Source organism: Galeopterus variegatus, unplaced genomic scaffold (genome assembly GCF_000696425.1).
Source record: "Galeopterus variegatus unplaced genomic scaffold, G_variegatus-3.0.2 Scaffold290, whole genome shotgun sequence".
Classification (NCBI taxonomy): Eukaryota; Metazoa; Chordata; class Mammalia; order Dermoptera; family Cynocephalidae; genus Galeopterus; species Galeopterus variegatus.
The window spans coordinates 28,811-52,600 of NW_007726401.1; the positions used below are offsets into that span (position 1 = coordinate 28,811).

General features: G+C 49.4%; 1 protein-coding gene across 1 annotated transcript in view; it reads left to right on the plus strand.

Moving 5' to 3' along the window:
* JDP2 (Jun dimerization protein 2) overlaps positions 1-23,790 on the plus strand; it is a 29,519-nt gene that overhangs the window by 1,680 nt on the left and 4,049 nt on the right. The window contains exon 2 of the mRNA XM_008567065.1: positions 20,046-20,150. Coding sequence (XP_008565287.1) covers positions 20,046-20,150 — 105 coding nt within the window. The remainder of the gene's footprint in view (positions 1-20,045; positions 20,151-23,790) is intronic.

The following is a 23,790-nucleotide window of genomic DNA, read 5'->3' on the forward strand; positions in this document are numbered from 1 at the left end:
CTGCAAAAAAAAAAAAAAAAAAAAAAGAAACTGCAAAGAACGGCTGCTGGGGGCTTAGCCAGGGGTGGCAAACTGGCCATTTGTGGGCTGGATCTGGCTCTCAGATGTGTTTTGTTTGGCATGCACAGTGTTTTAAAAGAAATTTGAACCAATTTTACTTGAAAACTTGATGTAAAAATGGGAAGATCTGGTCACACACTGCCCCATTCCTGTGTGGCAGCGGCTAAATGGACAGAGAAGCTGCTCTATTTTTTGCCTTTCTCTGGTTTGCTGCAGACCCCCACACCTCCCTAGTACTCTTGATCCTGCTGGCACTGTTGATTTTTGCTTTCCTTACGACCTGCTGCCTTCGTTTACTTCGACTGCCTGGTCCTTACTATAGCCATGTGCACTCAAGACTGCACTCAATCTACTTGGATTAGGTACATTAAAGGTGCCCACAAAAGTCTGTTGATAACAAGATGAGAGTTGACCGTGATGGTAGTCTTCTGAATTGATTTCGTAAATCAGCATGCTGTTGATGGCAATTCCTGGCTTATTTAGTGTTCTGTTTTCTTTATGGAGGACGCTTGTCTTTGGCCCTCTGCTAGTCACCTTCCCAAACCCATAACTTGAAAGTGTCTGTTTCTGGGTCATTCCACAATACAACTGCCCTTTCGAGCCAGTAGCTGAGCAGTTTCATTGGGTGCTGAGTTTGTGTGTGGGGTTGCTGTAGACCCTGATGCCTCGGGCAGGGGTTGGCCCAGCTGGGATTTGCGTGGGGGGCTGAGTTATTCCCTCTCTCCTCAGCAGAAGGTACTGGAGCAGCTTGCTTCTTGGGGAAAAGGCCTTTATTTGGGTTGGGTATTTTTACATTTCACAACCACCCTAAATTGGTGGCATATGCCCTGTACCCGACAGTGATGCGCTGTCTTCACAGGCCCCCGCAAACACGCACCATGCAGGCTGTGAAAATAACAAGCCGTTTTTAGGGCATATTTGCATGTCCTGTCCCTCGCTGTCAGACTGCAGCAGTGTCGTGGGGGCGAAGAGGCAGATGGAGCAGCAGAGACTGTGCTGGCGCAGAGGAAGGCCAGCCCTGCACTGGCAACCGACGTCCGAATGCTTCCTAGGTCAGACCCAAAGGTTGGGGAGAGCTACTTCTCAGAGCAACTACAAACCAGAGGGGGTGGGAAGAAACTCGCAGCTGACAAACCCATATTCTGAAGATTTATTTGCATATGGCAAACTGCCTTTAGTGGATTTTCACATCAGCATTTTAGACTAGTAAAAGTTTCTTGAATAATAATAAGATACTAGCTCACATTTACTAAACATTTAATATGTACCAAGGCCCTGTGCTAAGTGCTTAGCATGCATGATCTCATTTATTCCTTACGCAGTCCTGGTGATCGGGTTATCCCCATATTAGAGAAGAGAAATTTGAGTTTTAGGGAGGAGGTTAAGTTACTCAAGGTCACACTGCTGGGAAGTGGCAGCACTGTGGCCTGGGTGGTGGTGATGGTGGTGGTATGATCGTGGTGATACCATACCGACCACACCTCACTTGTGCTGAGCTAAGTACCAGGTACTGTACTGGGCATTCTTTGTGAAGTACCTCTTTTATCTCACACAAGAACCGTATGAAGTCATTATTGTTGTTGTTGTACTCACATCACAGATGAGGTCAACAAGGCCTACAGAGGTCCAAGGTCACTAGCTGGGAAATGAGCCCAGGCAGCCTGATTTTAGAGCCAAAGCTTTAACCTTATGCTCTGCTGTCTCCTGTGCCTCTAACTAGAGCTCTAGCAGGCTGCAGAGGCCAGATGAACCCGCCCCCAGAACACTTGATCATTTTGATGACGTGACCCGATTAGTGCTGAGCCCTGCATTTCTACAGCCTCATCGTCTCCAGGCCCCAGAGATTGTGTGGGCTGAGCTGCTATGTAGGGAGCTCTGTCGGAGCTGGCTCTTGGTCTGTCCACCTCACAGAGGCCAGTGGTCTCCGGGGCCATGTCCAGTCGTATGGAGCAGTTTAGTAAAAGAGCATTGGAGGAATTATGTTAAACAACAGGTTTTGTAAATTATAAAGGGCTTTGTGCTGATGTTTTTATTATATGGTTGACACATAATGTTAAACTGTTTTGGTGCCAGCTGCTTGCCTGCAGTTTATTTGTTCAAGCGATATTTGTTAAACATCTACTATGTGTCAAGCACTGTGCCAGGCACTGGGAACTGAACTACAAACAGAGTAGACAAAGTTCCCCTCTCCTGGAGCTGTATATTGTGGTGAGGGTATCCCAAAATAAGCACATTAATATACAGTGTAAAAGGTCAGATAGTGATGAGTACTGTAAAGAAAAATTAAGCAGACCAAGGGGATGGACAGTGGCAAGACTGCTCACCTGGATGGTTGGCCAGGGACTCTGGGGACGTTATGTTGGGGGTTATGGGACTTTTAAAGCTGTTGCTTTTTTCTTGCCTCTTCTTCTTTCTCTTCCAATATTTCTTTTCGAAACAACTTTGCTCTCTGGCTTTCTCCAGAGCTTTCCTTCCTTCACTTCTTGTTCTGCAGCCCCTAAAAGCTGGACTCCTCAACCAACCAGTCCCTCCTGGCCTGAAGATCTTGGCCCTTCCTGGGTCATCCCTGAATGGGCTGCTGTGGCTTGGGTGGCCACACCCTGCCTCTGGGCCTGGCATGCATTTTGGGTTGGGAGGGGAGGGAGGCCAGAAGCCCCACCCTTACACACACGTACACACACCAAGCACTCACTTCTCCTGCTGGATGGGACCCTTCACCCACTGGGCCTCTCTGCAGTACTTTAGAAGGGGACTCAAGAGTTCAAGAGATGCTCGACTGGATGAACTTTTAGGAAAGAGGTTGCAAACTGTCATTCCAGGAGCAGGAGTCAGCCTGCAGATGAATCTTGTTTGTCCCTCACATTGTGGTTTTTTTTTCTTTCTTTCTTCTTTTTATTTTTAAATCAAATGAATTGCTATATTTAAAAGCCAGGAAATAAGGACTTTCTGGCTTCTTTTAAAAAACCAGAGTATCTAGCCACTCTGAGCCCACACCCTTACAAGCAACGAGAGAGGCTGGAGCTGAGGAGCAGACGCTCACTGTATTAGTATGCAGTCTTTAGTTCACCACAGTCCCCACTACTTCCTGTCGCCTTACACTCAGACTCCTTCACATAGCTTGTTTGGTGTCCTGTGTTAAGGTCCCCATGGCGGGGACTATGTCTTACATTTCTTTTTACTTCTACCAGAGTTGCATGGATTGTATATTTAATACATGCTTGTTGTTTTGAACATCATTAGCTGTGTCAACTTGGTAAGTCACTTAAACTTTCTTTCCCTTGCTTGCTGTATCTCCCAATTCTTACCTTCAAGCATCGTTCATTAGTTTTTCTATTTCTGAATTTAAGCGACTTCAAGCAGAAAAAAAAGAGAACAAAAATCAAACCAACCATTCCCAAATTTGTCTGACCATCAAAACAACTTGGGAAACTTCTTAAAAATATAGGTTTCCAGACCCTACCCCAGGCCCATGGACTCAGAATCTTCAAAGACAGAGTCCAAGGAATCTGTATATTTATTAGGCTCAGAGTTTACTCAGATACATTTTAGAACACGACCCTAAACCATTTATACCTCTCCTCAGGCTCTTCTGACCCATGTCGGGGAGCATTCTGAAGGTTTTGTGTGAGGAATCGGTGTGCACATATCATCATGGGTGGCTTCCTGCACATATTCCACCTAGGGACTGGATCCTTGTCCTCGTCATTTTCAGAGCAGGAGAAGAGAGTTAGCTGTTTGTGAATTTCACATTGGTGATTTCCTGACTTTGCTAGGGCCCCTGTAGAACATTTAGAAGGTTTTTACCTTTGGATAAAGTGTCAATTGGAATCTGTGGCCCCTAGGGTAGCCTTGGAAGGCTGTTCATTCTCAGCCACAGGTGATCTTCCCAGAGTTTGTTCATAAAAGAAACCAAGATGATGATCAGTGTTTAGCCTGAACATAAAAAGTTGCCACAAACCAGCTGAAGTGCTGGGTAAATGTTGGCCTAAGCATGCCTGTGTTTTTAGTGATTTGAAACATAAAGGCAGCCCACTGACATTTTTTAGCAAGGCTTGCATAATTGGTTTTTAATTTGTGGCTCTTTAGAATAGCATTGCCCCTCTCCCCCCTGACTCAGACGCTTTTTTTGTCTCAGACTTGTTTGGCAGAGAGATCCAATCTATCCTTTCTTGGAACAGAATCTCCCAACTCATCTTTGAAATCCTTAATTTCTACTTTAGTTCCATCATTTTGTTAGCACATTTTACAAAGCTGTTAGCTTTTCCTTTTTTTTTTTTTTTTTCCCTTTTTTTGTCTTTTTTCGTGTCCGACAACGGACCGCAACCCTCAGTGTCGCGCCCGTCCCGGCCCGGGACCGGCAACGGGATCGCAACCCTCAGTGCTGCGCCCGCCCCTCGCTCAGCCAGTGAGCGGGAACCGGTCTGTATGTGGGATCCGAACCCTCGGCGGGAGCGCCACCGCACTCCCAAGCGGCGCACTGTAGCAGTGCGCCACCGGGCCGGCCCCGTTAGCTTTTCCTTTTTTTTTTTTTTTTTCCCTTTTTTTGTCTTTTTTCGTGTCCGCCAACGGACCGCAACCCTCAGTGTCGCGCCCGTCCCGGCCCGGGACCGGCAACGGGATCGCAACCCTCAGTGCTGCGCCCGCCCCTCGCTCAGCCAGTGAGCGGGAACCGGTCTGTATGTGGGATCCGAACCCTCGGCGGGAGCGCCACCGCACTCCCAAGCGGCGCACTGTAGCAGTGCGCCACCGGGCCGGCCCAGTTAGCTTTTCCTTTTTAACAATTAAATCAGAGAATCAGTGATAGTTAAAGGCAGCTATGAAATGTGTTTGACATTGGCCCCTGTGGAATTGAGTCTTATTTGATCCCATATCCTGAGCATTCACAAGGGTCCCTAAGTTTTTATTTAAAACCATAGGTTGGTCACACTTGCTGTTGTCCTAGCCTGGGGTCCCTTGGAGAGGTGGTGGTAAGGACACAGCTGGATCTTTATGTTCTTAGCAGAAATCAGACACTTCTGAAAAGTTCAGGAAGTCCTGTGGCAGCTTCTTAGATTTTCTGTACTATTTAGTGTTGCTATGATAATTAAATGAACTAATGCAAGTGAAGATTTCCCATGATGCCTGGCACTTAATAAGACACACAAATGCAAGGTAGGATTGTGATTAACTTTTCATATGTGTCGATTATGCAAGTTAGCTTTTATTTGTCGATTCAAAAACTCACTCCTTAGGCTTTCATTTCTTTGAGAGTATTTTGCCCTTGGAAATGGTGGGCGGCCTGAGTGTTTGGAGGTGCCTAGGTGTTGTGGGAGTAGGGCACCATCCTGGCTTCTTAACCAGAGGGACTGCTTCTGGGGCCTGGGAAGAGCTCTGGGCTTGGGTTCAAGCTTCTGGGTTTAAAAGTCTGTCTCTAGTGTTCATTCCCAGTATGACCTTGGACAAGTTAGCTGGTCATTCTGAGCAGGACTTTCCTTATCTGTAAAGCAAGGAAACAAAAACTCACAGGGTTTCATTATGAAGATTAAGTGAACATAGTGTGTAGAAATGACCTTGACTGTGATGCACTATGTCTGTAAATTACCTCTGGTAGGGACCGAGTCCATTTTAATAGGCAATAGCGAATGACTTATTTGTCAGCACTGGCCTTTCCAATGTGTTGAACCTATGACTTGGGTTTCAGGGGAGCAAGCAGATTTTCCTGTTTCTGGTTGTTTATGCAGTTTAGATGTGGCTGGAGTTTTAGTTATCATTATGAACTGTAAATGAGAAGGCTCTTCAACCCTCTGTTTTCCTCTAAACTGCTTTGTGTGACCCCTTATCTTGTTTCCTGTAGTGTTACGGTCATTGCTGGGTTCCCATCAACCATCAGTTTTTTCAGTGACCCTCTGAAGTGGCCTCTTTAGTCAGTGCTGGTCATCTTACTTTGGTGTCCCCAGATCCACTGGCAGTATGGACTCAGAATTGGGAAACCAAGTCCTCTCATGGGTGAGCCACATCTGGCTGAACAACTGTGGAACCATTCAAGTCTCTCTCCCCCACCCTCTACTGTGCCCAAAAGGCACAAAGCAGCTTGGCCTGAGATTGGAGCACAGAGACCTGGAAGGACATATGGACAGATTCAGGCAGGCTACAGAGGTGCTGGGAATGAGGTCCTAGGCTTCCGCTGAGTTTAGCAGCTCCTTGAGGCTGTGCACATCCTGCCATATGCTGGGGCTCATTAACTGCTCTGCTATGTGACTGCAGCATCCTCCTTTACTAAGCATAGTGCATATGCATACTCTGGGTGACAAGCTGTTTCATAGTTTGCCTCTAAAGCCCTTTTCTCTGCCCTCTGCCAACCCTCCAACCCCCAACAATAAAAATTGTTGACTCTTTGGAAGCAATGTAGCAAAGCAGCACACTGCATTGGAATAGTTTGGCTCTGGAGAGGTCATTAGACATTTGAGCTTCTATTTCCTCTCTTGTGAAGATGGGGGAGATAGACCCTTACTTCACACCATGTACAAAAATTGACTCAACATGGATCAAAGACCTAAATTTAAGAGTAAAAGCTATAAAATTCTTAGAAGAAAATTTCCATAAATCTTTGTGACCTTGCATTAGGCAATAGTTTCTTAGCTATGACACCAAAAACACAAGCAACAAAATACAAATAGATAAGTTGAACATCATCAAAATCACAAACTTTTGTGCTTCAAGGACACAAAATAAAAATCCACAGAATGAGAGAAGATTTTTGCAAATCAAAGATCTGATAAAGGACTTGTAACTAGATTATGTAAAGAACTATTACAACTCAATAATAAAAAAAAACCCAGTTGAAAAATGGGCAAAGAATCTCAATGCACATTTCTCCAAAGAAAATATGTAAACAGCTATAAAGCACAGGAAAAAATACTCAGCACCATTAGCCATCAAGGAAATGCAAATCAAAACCACAATGAGATGCCACTTAACACCCACTAGGATGACTATAATAAAAGAAGGACAATAATAAATATTGTTGAGGATGTGGGGAAGTTGTAATCATAAACTGCTAGTGGGAATGTAACATGTGGTGCAGCCTCTTTGGAAAATAGTCCGGCAGTTCCTCAAAAGGCTAAATATAGAGTTATCATATGACCCAGCAATTCTGCTCCTACATATATACCCAATAGGAAGGGAAACATGTCCGCAGAAAAACTTGTGCATGGATGTTCATAGCAGCATTCTTCATAGTAGCCCCAAAGTGGAAATAACCCAAATGTCCATCAGTTGATGAATGGATGAATAAAATATGATATATCCACACGATGGAATATTATTTGGCCATAAAAAGGAGTGAAGTACTGATACATGTAATAATATGGATGAACCTTGAAAACATTATACTAAGTAAAAGAAGCTAGTCACAAAGGACCACTTGTTGCATGATTCTATTTATATGAAATGTCCAGAATAGGCGAATCCATAGAGACAGGAAGTAAAAGCAGCCCCCTGGTTGCCTAGGGCTGGGGGATGGGAGGAATGGGGAGGGAGGTCTAGGGGGTGTGGAGTTTCTTTTGGGGGTGATGAAAATGTTCCAAGATTGATGGTGGTGATAGCTGCACAACTATGTGAATATACAAAAAATGTTGAGTCGTATACTTTAGTGGGGGAGTTATATGGGATGTGTGAATTTTATCTCAATAAAGCTGTTTTTAAAACAGGGAAGAACAGTACCTGCCTCACAGGGATATGGGGAGGAGTAAATGGGATAATATATGCAAGTCACCCAGTGTGTAGCAGTGCTCCAGAATTAGTAGCTATGATTATTAAACCCCCTTTTACACCAACAGCAGTGAAGAAGCCAGGATCTGGTTAGGGAGCATTTTCTCCTCTTTCTTTTTTATAGCTAGTAGCCATCCAGAAGCAAAGAGAGGAATCCGATAGGATTTTGTACAGAACTCAGGAGGAAATACGGTGCCAAACAGTGGTTTCTAATTCCGACTACTCATTAGAATCTACTTGAGAGAAAAACCAATTCTGAATCAGTTGGTCTGCGTGGGACTGGCAAGTGGTTCTAATCTGTAGCTGTTGGTTGAAACCCCTGGTTCAGTAGTCTTAACCTAAACCGACTGCAGCAGAAGCTCTAGAGGGTGGCACTCAGAAATCTGTGATGCAGTAAGCCCTCCAGGGGATTCTGATGCTCTCTGAGGTTCAAGGTGACTTGATTGTCCCTTCCAGCTCTGACTGGCAATGATTCTATCTGAGAATGGCTATAAGGATCTAAAACCACATTTTTTTCCAAACTTGTCTCAGGCTTCCTGGAAGGATCCACCTGCCATCAGGTATTCATTAATGCGTGTGGCACCTGGATCTGTATATGACAGCATTGCTCTCTGAGTCAGCAGACACCTTAAAGTTTCCAAATCAGTTATTTCCACTGGACTTTCCCATTAATTCAGCTGTTGAGCTTTGTCAGTAAGGTGGGCTCCTTTGTTGTTTTAGAAGGGGGAATCAGTTAAGCGGTTCTGATGCCAAAGGAGCCCTCTTTTGCCGTTGCAGTGGTTGTGCTCTAAGAACTGCGGAGTCGCTCCATAGCTCCGGTGAGGGGGAGCTCTCTGCCCACTTCATCTGCCTCAGTGTGGCAAAGTCCTTCCTTACCCCTCTCTTAACTCGAATTGCATCTATGTCCTTACATATATCACTCATGAGAGAATCACCCTTCCAACCCCCAGGCCAGGTGTCTCTGGATGTGAACTCATTTGACCTGTCACCTCAGTGGTATTTTCATTAGCTGGCATTTAGTACCCTCGATGTAGAGGTCGCCTTTCTGCTGGGTGATTTGTGTGTTATCTGTGCCTGTGCCTGAAAGAAATTGGCTGAAATCGTGTTTTAGCTGCACACCCTGCATACAGATTAAACGGAACTGCCTTGGTGGAGAATAATTAAGCCAAGGACCTTGTCTTTCCCCTTCATGATGAAAGGCAAATGACTTCCAAAGGCTTTAATAAGATGACACTTGAAAGGTTCTTCTACTTTGGCCAATTCAGGAGTTTCAGAACAGCCCTGTTCATAAATATTCTGTGCAACGACTGCATTTTCATTTAATTGTAGATTAGAGTCATTTTGCAGGAGGTCTTGTCTCTATTTTTTGACCCAGTGTAATCAAGACATATTAATTCATTTGTCGTTGTTAAGAATAGATTTTAACTGTATTATGAACTCCTTGAGAAGAAAATGCGTTTTCCCCTGCGAGATGTATTCTGCTTCTGACCAGTCTTTTAGAGGTGGTGAGAGTCTTACAGGGGCTGCTATTCTCTCCTTTTCTCATCTTTTGAAGCAATTGTCAATTGGGCAAGAAAGTAGATTGCCCAGTGGGAAACCAAACCCCACTAAACCATAAATATGAAATGGGCTTGAAACAGACACTTTTCAATAGAAGACTTCGTTCTCCGAATAGTTCTTCTCTGGGCAAAAGGATTTCTCAGCAATCATCGTCTCCTTTTTCTTTTCAATGTTAGGTTTTCTGCCTGAGCCAACATGCTTTCTCCTATGTCTCCTGGACTCTTTCTCACTTTTGTAATAACAGTGTTTGCTCTTTTTGTCGCAGGACCATCTACAAATGGGTGTCACCCTGCCCAGCCGGCTTGTTCAGGCTTTGTTCCAAACACAATGGCCGTCTTTTCTTAGCAGTGGAAATGGGCCATTCTCCGCTGCTTTTTGAGAGAATGGCCCTTCCCTATTCTGTTCATATAACCAGCCCTGCAACTCAGCAGCCTATTGTTTTATGGGTTCTCTTAACCGAGAAGGAGGACATTGTGGACCAGGGTAAGCCTAAGGTCAGTGAAATGCTTCATCTTGCTGAGATGTGAGGAGACACAGAAGTTGGTTTGGGTGGGTCCACCTGTGGCTCTGATGCCCGACAAAGATCGCAGGTTGTCAGGCTTTCAGTTCATAAAGAAGGTGTCCCCTGCCTCTTCTCAGAAAGCAGTGGTGTTCTGATTTATCCTGCCACGTCTGACCCAGGGACCTGGACACACTCACTCCCTTTCTCTGAACTTGAGTTCCTGGCCTGAGGATGCAGCAGGGATCCAGGGTCTCCAGGTCTTCTCAGTTCCAGAAGCTCAGGGTGGAGCTTAGTTGACAGCCCTGCTCCCCCACCATTTCCTGCAGATGCTGAGCCACTGAGCAATCACCTATCCACCCGCGCCCCTGGCTGCGAGAGCCCAGTGAATCATCTTGGCAGGTGGAGCCGTTGCCTCTGCCAGCTCTTGTTCCGAGCCTTCACCTGCTGGTTGGCTGAGCTGCTTGAAGTGAGCACAGCATCCAGTGTGTGGGTTTGTTCATAGGTGAATGTGTTTGATTATATCCTGGCTTTGGGGGCAGCTGCATGAAGTGGAAAGAGCACTGAACTGGGAGTCAGGAGTCTTGGGGTCTTGTCCAGGTCACCAGCTCTGTGGATCAGGCTTCCCTCCCTCCCTTTAGCAAACATTTATTCGGCAGTGCTAATTGCTACAAACTCTGCAAGGTGCTGAGCACACAAAAAGTCAACAAGACACAGACTTTGCCCTCTTGGAACACCCAGTTTAGTGGAGGAGTCAGAAACTGAGGATAGAGTGCAACACAGTAGGGGCCAGGATAAGCTCAGAGTTGTATGGGAGCTCAGAGCAGAGGGATACCTCCTCAGCCCAAAAGACACGAGAATCAGGGAGGACTTCCTGTGGGAGGTGACACTGGAGCTGAATGTACAGGAGCCATGAGAAGTAAGCCAAGGGGACAGCAGGGCCAAGGCATGCAGGCCAGGGAAGTGTGGGGTGTATAGAAGCTCAGTGTTTCAGGAACACAGAGTGTAGGGTTGGGATAGATGAGAGGTGAGACCACAGGTGCGGCCAAGTCATGGGGAGGCTTGTCGGACATATTGAGGAGTTTGGGGCTATATCCTGAGGGTAAAGAGGAACCCCTCTCCAAGACCAATAACCAGGTCAAGATTTGCATTTAAGAAAGATCCCTCCAATGGCTGAGATGGAGGACGGTCATGCAGGATCAGGAGGCTGCCCAGGAGGGTGTCGCAGTGGTCCAGGAGAGAGAGCGGGCCTGGAAAAGCGGCAGGGGGATGGACAGTAGGAGCCAATCTGGGGAAGGTGTAGGCTATAGAATGGGATGGCCATAGGATCAGAATCGGAGATAATGAGAGGAAAGTGTGAGGGGGGCCTCAGTTCTAGCTCCAGGGAACAAGTGGGTGGTGGTGCCGGCGGCGGTGGAGGATGGAGGTGAAGTGGCCAACTGAGGACAGAGACTCTGAGGGGCTGAGGGGCATCCATACTGAGCATCCAGCTGGCACTTGCATGTTTGGGTCTGAAAATAAAGACTTGGTTGGCATTTGTGTCCAGGAGACAGTTGAAACCACACACGTAGATGCAAACGCTGACCCATGGGTGGTGCATAGAGTGAGAGAGCAGCGACCCAGCATGGGGACTGGAAGAGGTGAGCCTTCAGGGATGGGAGGAGGATCCAGGCAAGACACTGAAGAGTCAAGGTCAGAGGACAGACATGTCCAGTGTCGTGGGTCCCGGGTATAGAGAATTCAGGAAAGGGGGATGGTGCATCGTCAGGTGGAGCCAGGAGGCCCAGGAGGAGGGACAGAGCAGTATCCTCTGGAGTTGTTCACAAGGACCCAGTCACTGCAAGCGTGAGCCTTGGAGCAAGACTTTCCCTTCTCTTCCCTTCCCTGGGCCTTGGTTTCCTCATCTGTAAAATCTGGGGATTGGCCCAGGTGCTTGCTGAGAGCCCCTTGCTGGTACTAAGAATCTGTGGAAGCAGAAACTTCTTAAAAGGGGTTAAGGGGATATCCTTCCCACATCCCACTCCCTCTCCTCTCAAGCAAGCCACCACTGCCCTTGAGGGAAGTTGGGGCTGGAAGGGACCCTGGGAGATTTTGGTCCAGCCAACTGTCTGTGATGCCCCCCAATATAACGGAGACAAATCTCTGTCTTTCCCAGCCTGGCAGCCTGGGGCAGACACTCCACCTTGCTGAGCCTCAATTTCTCATGGTAAAATGAGGCCCCTGAGCCCACCTTGCAGAGTTGTTTGAAGGCTAGTGAGAAGGGGTAGCTGTTATGTTTATTAAAGATGAGCCATGGACTGGAGAGGTGAACTGCTTTGTCTGAGGCTGCAGAGCAGGGCATTGTAGTGGCTAGACCCTGGCTTCTGAGGACAGACCCTGCCAGGGCCTGTCACCTGCCAGAGGTCATAAATCAGCAGCCCATGGACCTGTGCAGCTCACAGGTGTATTTTGTTTGGCTCACTTGGTGTTTCTTTCAAAATGGAATTAGTTGCCAGCATTAAAAATAGGGAGATTTTACTTTTAACATGTGTATTTTCAGCTAGTCTTGAAAACTTGGAAGATTTGGCAACACTGAGCCTGCATGGCACTGGGGCTATTTGGGTGCCCCTCTTGTGGGGACGGCAAGGGGGCATAGCCCCATCCAGCCATCCTGGCCCTGGAGGTGACTTGAGTTTGCAACCCCAGCCTTAGACTGACCATTTGTCTCAAATTTTTTCTTAAAGCCCTGCCCACTGTTCACTGAAACAGCCCAATATTTCACAGCTCTGGTCCAGGAATTGGCTGTTTGAGTAAGCTGGCCTGGCTAGAGAAAAGATGGGAGAGACAGGAGGGCAGAGAGTTTCCAGCAGCTCAGCCCCAGGGGAGATGCTGGTGGGGAGGGCCTGGCCCTGTGCGCTGCAGGGGGTCATCAAGGGTGTTGGAGCAGGGCCCCTGGGGTTTCCTCATTCCTCCCTGCTGGGGTGGGAGGAGGCAGGGGAGGAAGGTCTTGCCCCTGGACTGCCCTACTTTGTTGATGCTTGGGGGGTGGGAAGTGGGGAGGGACTGCAGCCCCTGGCTCAGTGCAGCCGTGTTTATGTGGGGGAATGTCTGGTATGTTTGGTATTTGGGTGTTTACTTCCCAGGGTGCTCCTGGGTCCCTGGTGTTGAAATGTGGCTTCTCCATGCAGGGGGGGCCCTGGTGGGCCTGGCTGGCTGCTCTAGGCCTGAGGGCTAGATTTGGAGGCTGCAGATTTCTTCCTGCAGGCCTGCTCATTGGCAACTCAGCATGCGCTGCAGCACCCCACCCTGCTCCTCTCTCTCCCCAGGTCTCCTTTTCACCTGTGGGTGCGGGAGGCGGAGTGTGCTGCTGCTAGCACCAGCGCTGCCTCCCCGGCCCACCTGGGAAGGCTGGCAGGAAAGCGGGCATTTACGGAACCCTTCCTGTATTGGCTTGGGCTGGATTTTAGTCCCCATTACAACGCTGTGTGGCAGGACTCAGTGCCTTCAATGTGCCAGGGAGGAGAGCAGGCTCTGAGAGGCCAAGTGACTTGCCCAGAAGCCCACAGCCGGTCCGTAGCAGTTTTTAGGGAACTCAGGCCGTGAAGACTCTCTCCCCTGCCAAGCCCATTGTGTCAGCCCTGACTCCATGAGCTCAGAGAAACCTGTCCTCTCCCGGTGCTATGCTTCTCAGCATGAGATGAGCCCTTCACACCTTCACGGCTGTAGTCAGTGCCAGGGTTGTTTGGTCTCCTGTTTTTGCTCGTCACCTGCTCTGTTGCTCTTTTTCCTCATTGCCTTATGCCCGGGAGAGCTTCTGTCATCTCAGTGCCTTGGGTTGAAAGTGTCATTTCTCTTTCTCATTCTGCCTCTTCATGGGTCTCACAAGGTATATTTTTGAAAATGCTTATGAAAAGCTAGAATTCAAAATCACACCTGGGCGACAGTTGCCACTGTGGAAAGCCTGTGTGGCCTGCAGACAGGACCCGAGAAACTCGACCACGGTGAGCGGTGAGTGTTAGGCCAGAGAGGATCCGCGAGGCCCCTCCTTTAAACTGTGTAGATTGGATGTTACACGTTCATGTTCCTTATGCAAAAAACATGTTTTTGTTTAAAAAGACCCAAACAGGAAAAAGCAAAATGATTATTTCCCTTAGAATTGGAAGCTTCTGCTTCTACTTTATGTTTCCATCACCAGGATGGAGCTGAGAAGGCCGGGGTCTTGTTCCTGTGGGGGGGGGGATACACACAGACCACCTGCCCTCCCAGGAGCAGGAGGCACTTGGGCCCTGGGGCCACAAGGCCAGATTTGGATCCTGAGCTGTCATTGACCATCCAGGCAGCCTTGATGCCCTTAGTTTTCTTATCTGTTAAAGTGGGGAAGACAATAGAACTGTCATAGCAGGTTTACTGAGATGGAGAATTAAATGTTGTTGATTTAATTAATAAATATTTATTGAGGGCTTATTCTGTGACATGCTCAGCTCTGGTGGCTGGGTGACAGCAGTGAAAGAGATAGACTAAGATATTTATATAAATAGATTAACTATAAATAGATTAACGTTCTTGTGGGTAGCTAACAACTGGCAGGCAAATGCATGCATGAAAAAGGTAAGTGCAGTTACTGAAAAGCACCTTGAAGGAAATAAACGGGGAGATGATAATGGGGGAGGGGCTCTATTTTAGATTGGGGTAGTCAGCGGAGGCTTCAACAAGAAGTCCCAGCAGAGGAACAGCAGGCACAAAGCCTGGGGACAAGGAGGAACTTGGCATTTTGAGGAAGGGGAAGGAGGCCCTGTTGTTGGAGCTGAGGGGTAGAGGAAGATTAGAGAGGTATGTGGGGCCAGCTGTCCCCAGCCCTGTGAGCCCTGCGCGGGAGCCCAGAGTTTGTTTCCTATGTGATGGGAGCCATTGGAGGGTTTTCTGCAGAGGAGCTGACTGACGTTTTAACAAGAGGGAGCCCTTAGGAGCAGTTGCAGTCATCTAGGGCAAAGGTGGCGAGGGTTTGGACCAGGGTGGAGGCGGCAGGGATGGAGAGATGTAGGTGTATTTTGCAGGTGCAATCATCACAACCTGCTAAGTGGACTGTGCGAGAGGGAGGGATTAAGGATGACTCCCAGATTTGTTTTTGCTTGAATAACCAGGTAGATGGTGGTGGTGTTTACTGAAATGAGGACAACAGTGGGAGGAATGTGTCTGGGGAGAGAAGCTCAAGCAGCCCCTCCTGGCCCCCAGAGCAAACTTCCCTGCGCATCATCTGGGAATCGTATTACACACAGATTCTGACTCAGCAGGTCTGGGGTGGGGAGCGAGATTCTGCCTCTCTAACAAGTGCTGGGGGGTCAGGCTGGTGCTGCTGTCAGGGACCACACTTTCCTCAGGGTCTGGCTGCTGGCAGGTGTTCAGTAAGTGCTAGCCATCGGGAAGACCATGATCCCTGTAAGGGGTTCCTGGCATCACTGCATTGTCTCCTGCCTGCCAGCCCTGGCTGGGGCTAGGACTGGGTGGGTCTATGTGGATCACAGAGACAGAGCCCCTAATGGGATAATCTCTGCCCATCAGATCCCTTCCGATCCTTCCCTCTCTGTGCCCCAGGTGGCCCATCTCCATGGACTGCGTTACCCAGGGTCCCTTACATGCTGGCTTCCGGTTGGGCTTGGCCAAAGGGAGGCACCAGCAGGGGCAGAGAGAGTCTGGGGCATTCATTCTCCAGTCTCTCCTGCTGGGCACTTTTTGGGCAGTGGCTGTGTTCCTCTGTCTGGTGATCCTCTCTCATGGCTAAGTGACTCTCCCCAGTTCCAGTATTCACCCCTGAGTTGGCCCTTTCAGCCTGGGCTGTTGTGACTCCTCACAGTTGCTGGTTCCGGGTTCCCTAAGCTATGTTCACCGCTCTAGGTAGTTCCCTCATTAAACTCTCTTTAGGGACTCCTTTGAATGAACCATCTGTTTTCTGCTGGGACCCCCTAATCCAGGGGATTTGATACCAACCGAGGTGACCCACCTCTGTCTGCCTGTTGTTGGCTGCAGCTTCCGGGCTCTTCTGCACTCAGGCTCTGTCCCTCTCCCAGCAGTTCTAGAAGCATTGCTCTTGGGTAGAATTTCTCCCCTGGATTGCTGTGGACCATCTTCTGCTTCTTCATTAGCCCCTGGCATCACCTGACTTTGCAAGGGTGGAACCGTGGTGTCCCAGACATCTTTCAGTGGCAAGGGGCAGAAAACTTCTCAAACTCCCTCCAGGGCAAAGGAGGAGTTTTCAGGAGTATCCATGGATGGATGCAGAGGTATCCATCATGGACCCCAAAGTCAGGGAGCAGAGTCCGGCCTCACTAGGGGTGGAATCAAGAGGACCGGGAGAGTTTCTTTCTCTGTGTGTGCTTTCTGTCTGTTCACTATCTGTCCCTCTGTCTATACCGTCAGCCTCTGTCCATGTCTCTGTGTGTTTCTCTCTTGTCTCTCTCCACCCATCTTTGTCTTTCTGTGTTCTGTGTGTCTGTCTCTGTCTGCCTATCTCCTTCATTCACCTGGTGGGGTGCCCGTGGCATGACATTTAAGGAGGCTCGCACTTGTGTGACCCTGAGAGTGTGCACCTCCTTAAATGTACCCAGCTCAGGTCAGCCATTCACACATTGTCCAGTCAGATGTGGCCAGGGGCTGGGGTCCCCCTGCCCCTCAGCAGGGGCTTGAGAACAGGCTCTCTGAGGAGTGGTATGGGTGAGGAGGGGCTGGTCGACACGCGGGCTTTCTTGGTCTGGGTGCCCAAGTCCCTCCCTCCCATGCAAAGTGTGACACAGGGCACCGCTCTCAGCCAGGACACAGACAGCTTTGCCCTTGGGCCTTCCTGGGAATTGGGATAAAACAGAGCCAGAAGTACGTTTGAGAAAAGGGAGAGTATGTGCCCCTCCCATCCTGCAGGCCACATCTCCTGGTTCTCTAAATGTATTGAGTGTCAAGCGGCCTCCTCCTGTAACATCCTGGTTCCTCCAGCTGTATCTGCAGAAAAAAATTGTCATCTCCCATTTTTGAGTTCTGGTTTTAAATGTCTGAGCTGTGTGTGGTGAAAACACTTTCTGCCATCTCACCCACTCATGTCCAAATGCTTTAGAGAAGTCAAGAAGCACAGGAAGGAGGAGACAGCAGCTTTGACTCTGGGGACAACAGAAGAGCCTGGAGGAGGGCTGGGGAGAGGCCCACATGGTCGCAGTTGGGAGCGCAGACCACTCGGCATGGGGAAACCAGCCTGAGTTAGCCAGGAGTAGCGGGTGGAGAAGGCTGGGGCCCTGCCAAACCCCTATCTTATTTCTGCTAGGGCCTCAAGAGCTTTTTCTGCATCTCGTCTGGGCATCTCTTAAACAGCAGCAGGAGGATTTAGGGGTGATGCGGCACAGTTTCAATGGGGAAGATGTGGCCATGGGTCTTTGGGGCCATATCTTACCTTATTGGGAGGAGGGGTCAGCCGAGGTGGGGCATGAGTGCAGGAAAGGTCCCAGGTGGACCAGGAAGCTGATGGTGGCTGTGGAACTGGGGGCTTTAGGCCTAAGCACACATCCCAGATTCTTTCCAGACCTGCTTAGGAGTCATGCAGACCTGCCACAGCCATCAGGGGCCTGCACCCCCGAATCTAGATTCTGCCTTCAGCCAGTGTGCTCCTGGGGAAGGCAGGACCTAATCCCCAAGCTTTGCTGGCCTACTACAGACAGAGAAGGTGCTGGAGAAAAGGTTATGCAGATGTAAACATGGGCAATGAGTTACTTTATAATTAAGGAATCCAAGCCTGTGGCGTCTTTCTCTGGACTCCTTTATTCCTTTCATTCATCTGAATAACATTTGTTGAGTACCTACTAAGTGCCATGCTCTGTTTCAGGTGCTGGGGATGCTCAGAGCCCCCATCCTCCAGACTAGCAGGGAGGACAGGTACCTCCGTAAACCAAGGATTGTGGTGGAATGTGGTAGAAACTCTGACGGTGTTGTAGCAGCACAGAAAAAGCAGTTCATTCTATCTGGGGAGTGAAAGGTGCCTTCCCGGAGGAGGGGACATTTACTCTTGAAGGTTGAGTAAGAGTTTACCAAGCAGGAAAGGCTGGTCATTTCAGTCAGGGCTGGGAGGGCCTGGCTGGCTTGGGGAAGGGTGAGACGTTTGGAGTAGAGGGTGATGGCAGGTGGGATCGATGCAGCTGGAGAGAGGGTGGGAGCAGACCCCATCTGGGGGCCATTTTGGCCCAGTAGGTCGGTTCACTTTTCCTGTCAGTGCTGAGCTCTTCACCTGTGCTGCTGAGCTTCCATGTGTCCCCAACTCTCTGTGGAATGGGGCCCTGTGCAGGGGTGGGGGTGGGAGCTGGCCTTGGAGGACAGAGTTTGTGTCTCCTGAGGCCGCTCAGGGGCAGGTCTGCAGGCCCGGCGGTGCCCAGGCTGACACATCACCTTGGCAGTTTGTGGGCAAACCCTCTTGGCCGAGGGGAGATTGCACTGCCAGCCACTTCCTCCAGTTCCTTCCCTCTGCCTGTCGTCACGGTCACCTTGGCCTTGTTGGGGGTGAGCTTGAGGTTGGGCGGAATCCATTTCAGCCAGGTTTCTATTTTCCCAGATGCAGGTCAGCCAGAGGAGCTGTCACTTCTGGTTCAGTTTCAAAGGAGGCCAAGGGGCTGGGAGGTGCTTGGGTGCGGTGGTGTTGACAAGGCTCCTCTCCAGCAGCCTCCCAGGTGGGTTGGGAGTGGCTCGGGGAGAAGCTCAGAGTTGGTGGTAGGAGAAAGAGGACTGCCCTGCCAGGGCCTGTGCTGATGGCCGAGGTGCTGGGCCCAGGCCCAGGCTGTCCATCCTGAGCTCCTAGAGCATGCTGGGAGTGTGCAGGGAGAGAGGCTGTTTATTTTCCTGGCCTATAGCCCTTTGCGTGGAGACCTTGTTCCAGGCCTCAGGCTGCCAGATTCACCCCCATCACCACTGCCCAGCTCAAGAAGTGAGAGAGTTGGCAAACCCAGGGCAATCCAATGACTTCTCCAGTGGCCTCTGACTCTGGGCTGTCCCCAGACCAGCTGGTTCTACACATCCTCCAGATTTTCCTGATAGGTAATGGACAGCAATAGGTGCCACACCAAGGTACTCCTGATGGACTGCGGCAGTGTGGGCCTGTGGTCAAGAACAGTAAGTTTGAAGCTGGAGAAATCTGAGTTTGAATCCTGGCTCTGCCGTTTCCTAGTTTTGTGGCTAGTTGCACAGTCTTGAGCAAATTGAACTGTTGAGCCTCAGTCTTACCATCTGTAAAATGGAACAGTTTTAGTATCTTCCTCATAGGACTTTGACTGTGAGGATTAAATGACATGTATTTAAAGCATTTACCAAAGTAGGCAACAGATGGCAGCTCTTCTTTTTATTACTAATGAAACAATAATAACTGTGACTTTGATTCAAAGTCAATGTAGGCGAGCAGTGAGTTTCCCCCTCCCCATGTAGTGGGCCCTGTTTCATGCATGGTGAATGTTTTAAAATGTGCTGAGGGAGAAACAAGCCTGGAGACCCTGGAGGTGTCTGGATTGTGCCCTGGGATCCTCCAGCTCTCTCTAGTGGGTCTCCTGGGGGGAAGCATATGCAAAGGTAAGGAAGAGGATCACAGCAGGTGAAGAGGCTGGGGAGACAGTTTAGCAGCAAAAGGAGAAGACCACATGTTTGGAAGGACCAGGAGGGAGGAATAGCAGGTGTGGAGGAGCAGTGAAGGTTTAAAATCTCAACAGAGGGTAAGAGGGAAGGGCAAAGGGAGTTAGGGAGCTGGAAAGGGTAGGGGCAGAATGTGAAACCTGTGTCCAGGCCTGAGGCATTTTTAAAGGAAGTGCCTGGGAACCACTGGCCTGGAAAATCGTGCCCAGAGGACTTGGGCTGGGCAGGAGAACAGGTCATCACCGCCCATTGGTGCCACCTCTATGTGGGTAGACTTGCCAGGCTCTAGGCCTGCTGAACTGTGGCAGAACCCAGGCAGCCCTGCCCTTCTGGGACCCAGACTCCTCCTTGGGATGCCCACCTACCCCGAGAGGATCCTTGGACTGGCTGGGACACATATCCTTCTCTCCAGCCAGTGGCTGGAAGCCAAGGACTGCTGGCTTTCTGCCGAGATGTGGTTTAGGGAGGGAGAACGGTCCCTCTGTGTGTGTGTCAGGAGAGAAGCTGCACTCCAGGCCTGCCTCACTGTCTAATCGGTGGCTCTGTGCCCTCACAGCTAGATGAGGAAGAGGAGCGGAGGAAAAGGCGCCGGGAGAAGAACAAAGTCGCAGCGGCCCGATGCCGGAACAAGAAGAAGGAGCGCACGGAGTTTCTGCAGCGGGTGAGCAGGGCAGAAGGCTGGATGGGGAGGCCGCCCCATGCTTTGCAGTGCGCTTGTGCACCCTGGACCAGGAGATGTCACAGGCGCCTGTGCAATCAGTGTGTGTCTGCTGGCAGCTGCCCAAGCAGCCTCAGCCCCTCTGCTCTTCCCTGCCTTCTGTCTAATACCACCTCCCTGAACCTAGACAACTGAGGGCAGCCTGCAGCAGTTCCTGCCCGCACGCATCCCCTGGAAGCTCAGAGGAGGGAAGAGCCAAGTTCCTCTCTATTGAGGTCAGACCCTTGGGGCTGATTGACCCAGATGGCCTAGGACTGCTACTGCCCATTTTGGTCCCTGGTGGCTAGTTGTCTGGGGTGGCTCCTAATGAAGCCATGCATGTGGGAAGTGGACATAGCAACTGGGCCAGCTACTTTGGCACAGGGAAAAGCTGTGTGCCTTAGCTGCTCATGGCCCTTCTAGCCCTGCATCACATCTGACTGGCCTGTCAGCCCCACTGAAGATGCACCCGGGGTCAGAGGTCAGTTGTGTATGCAGGAGTCAGCCAAGGATTGCTTTTCCTGCTGGCTCTACCTGCCTTTTCATTTGGAAAGTGCCAGGGAGGGCATTTATTCTTTTTCTCCCCTGAGTCGTGTCCCTTAGACCTGCCTGCATCTCAGAAATGGTAGAAGGCAGTGAGGGAACATAACTAGAAAGCCATTAGTCCAGGCCAGTGGTCTCCAGTATCCCAACCTCCAATCATTGGTTCATTATTAAATAATAACAGTAACAATATATAATAATAATAACATAATGGGTCAGGTACTATTCTATAAGTATACAATAATTAACAATAGTTGCTAACATTTGAAAATTTAGGCACTGTGCTAAGTGCTGTGTATACATCATCTTATTTTATTGGCATAATAACCATATGGGGTAGGTACTTTCAATATTCTCTTTCTACAGATAAGGAAACTGAGGCATAGTGAAGTTCAGTTACTTGCCCAGTTCTCTCAGCCACTGAGTGGTACAGTCAAGATTCAAGCCTGAGGCTAATTTCAAAGCATTTGTTCTTAACACTCTGCAATACTGGCTCTAATTCATTCATTCATTCCTTTGTTCATTCATTGATTCAACAAGTGTTTTTAAGCATGTACTAAATGTCCCATGCTGTGCTAGGTGCCCTGGGGACACACTGGAAGGAGCAGATACAGTCCCAGTAGGAGCTGGAGAGACAAGGCTGGGTTGGCCCTGGTTTTCTCTGACACCGGTGCTCTATGGATCTCTTATGCTTGCAACAAGCAGAAAACTATTCTGAGGTCACACGTGTAGACAGCGTGGGGCCATATGTAGACGTCCAGGCTGTGAGCACTTGGGGCAGGAGAGCGGTTATTATAGGTGGGAGGTAGACTCCTACAGCCGGGAGCTCTCTTGGAAGAGATGGTAGTACAACACTGGGCTGGAAGTCTTCAAGAAGTTTCCAAGACACTGGACTTCAAGGTGGATGGAGTGTCACATACCTCGTGTCCAGCACCAAGTACCTGCCAGGGACAAAGCTGGGAGAAGCACAGCGAGGAACAGAGAAGCTTCACATAAGATCCCTGTCTTCAAGGGCTTGTTAGCCAGTTAGCAGGCAAGCTTCGCCTGAGTGAACAGCACACCAGTAGCTCACGAGTGCAGTAAACAGTGCCAAATGAACGGTGCCCGCTGCTCTTCACGTTCCAGTAATGCTTGCTGAGCACTACTGTGTGCCAGGCATTTCATGTGTCTCATTTAATCTTTATAACATTCCAGTGAGATAAATATTAATTATCCCCATTCTAGAGATTGACCTATAGCTCAGAGAGGTTAAGTTACTTGCCCAAGGTCACACTGCTAGCACGTGGTGCACTGAGATTCATTCATCCATTTGCTGATCCACTGCCTATCCGATAAGTGTTGAGTGAGTGCCTGCTGTGCAGTGGACAAGCGGGCAGTGTCTGCAGTGAGATGGCAGACGGGAAACGAGGAGTAGTAATGTGTGCTGTGTGCTACACTGGGCATGCGCAGCGAGCTGTGGGAACATCCAGCAGGGGCCCTGTCCTAGTCTGGGTGGAGGAGAGACTACTTCAGTTGAGACATAAAAGAGGAGTAGGAGCTAATGACATGAAGGGCATGGGATGTAGGGGGTTACCAGGAATAGCATAAGAGTAGTTATTTAAGGATGTGTTTAAGGCATTGCAAAGAATGTCAGTGTGGTACGAAGTGGGAGAACGAAGGAGGCAGGCAGGGCCCAGATCCTTAATATGAAGGGTGATCCTGTATGCTGGGCTGCCTGGGACAATCCCAGTTTATGCCTGTTGTCCTGGCCTAATTATTGATAGCACCCTTTTTCACTCTCACAAGTGTCCCTATTAGTGAATTATATGGTCATGAGAGCCATCAAAGGGTTTCAGGAGGAGAGAGGCACACAGTCAGAAGATCCCTCTGGCTGCAGTGTGGGGCATGGTTTGGGGCAGCTGAGATAGAGCAGGAAGATCTCTCTCAAGTGTGTGTTGTCTCAGTGACAGAAGATGTAGCTGCGAAGACGAAGAGAAGTGAGCGGCCTCTGGATCTGGGAGGGAGATCTGGGCAGCACTATCTGGACAAGCCCCGTCCTCCCCTCAACCTCCTCACCCCCCTCACCCCGCGCCTCTCTCTTCCCCTTTGGCATTGGGAGCAGAGGTTGGGTGTGAGGTTTAGGGCGCGAGCGCAGATGGCTGTGTTGACAGTCATTGCCTGAAGACCTCAGGGATTCTCTGTAATTAATTTTTAATAAGTAAAATATTTACAAGACTCAGAGGTACAAAGTGATATATTCGTGTGTGTGTGTGTGTGTAAAAGTCACCCTCCCACTCTTGACCCCTAGACACCCAGATCCACCCCTGGGAGATTCTTACTGCGTCTCAGAGTTCACCGGCCTGGACCAGCTGAGGCCCTGAACCCCAGGCAGCAGGCTGGCCTTTGGATGGGTCGGGTCCACTCCCTGAAGGCCCCAGGGCTACCTTAATACCCCCACTCTCTACTGTCAGGAGCAGCTGCTGTCACCCTGCTGTGCCTAACACAGGTTCTCTGGATATCGGTAGCAATAATACCATCCCACACTCCCAAGGCACTCTTCACTCTTCATAGCCGCTCTCTCCTTGATGGTCACGGTGACTCTGGGAGGTGGCAAGGCAGCCTCGTTCCACTGAGGAGGATCCTGAGGGATTAGAGATTTGCTCAAGGTTACATAGTGGCTGAGTCAGGACTAGAACCCAGGGCTTTCTCTAATGCCCAGTGCTCTATTCAGGTTTCCCAGACTCAGAGAAACTGGGAAACATATTCATGGTGGCACAGCTAGCAAGTAGCAGTCAGGATTTTAATCCAGACAGGTCTCTTGGGCTTGGAAGGCCACACCAGGCTGCTTCCCAACTCTTACAGAAAGCTAGTGGAATTCTATTTTATGTCCCTTCCAGTAACTTTTTAAAAATAGAGTCAGAGAATCTTAATGCTTAAAGTCTCCAGGGCCAATCCTGATATTTTCTGGGAGGAAACTGAGGCCCAGAGAGGGGAAGTGACTTGGCCAGGGTCACACAGCCAGGGTGAAAAGCCAGAACACCCAGCCCCTCACCTTGTATTTTTTCTATTGCCTTTGCTGACC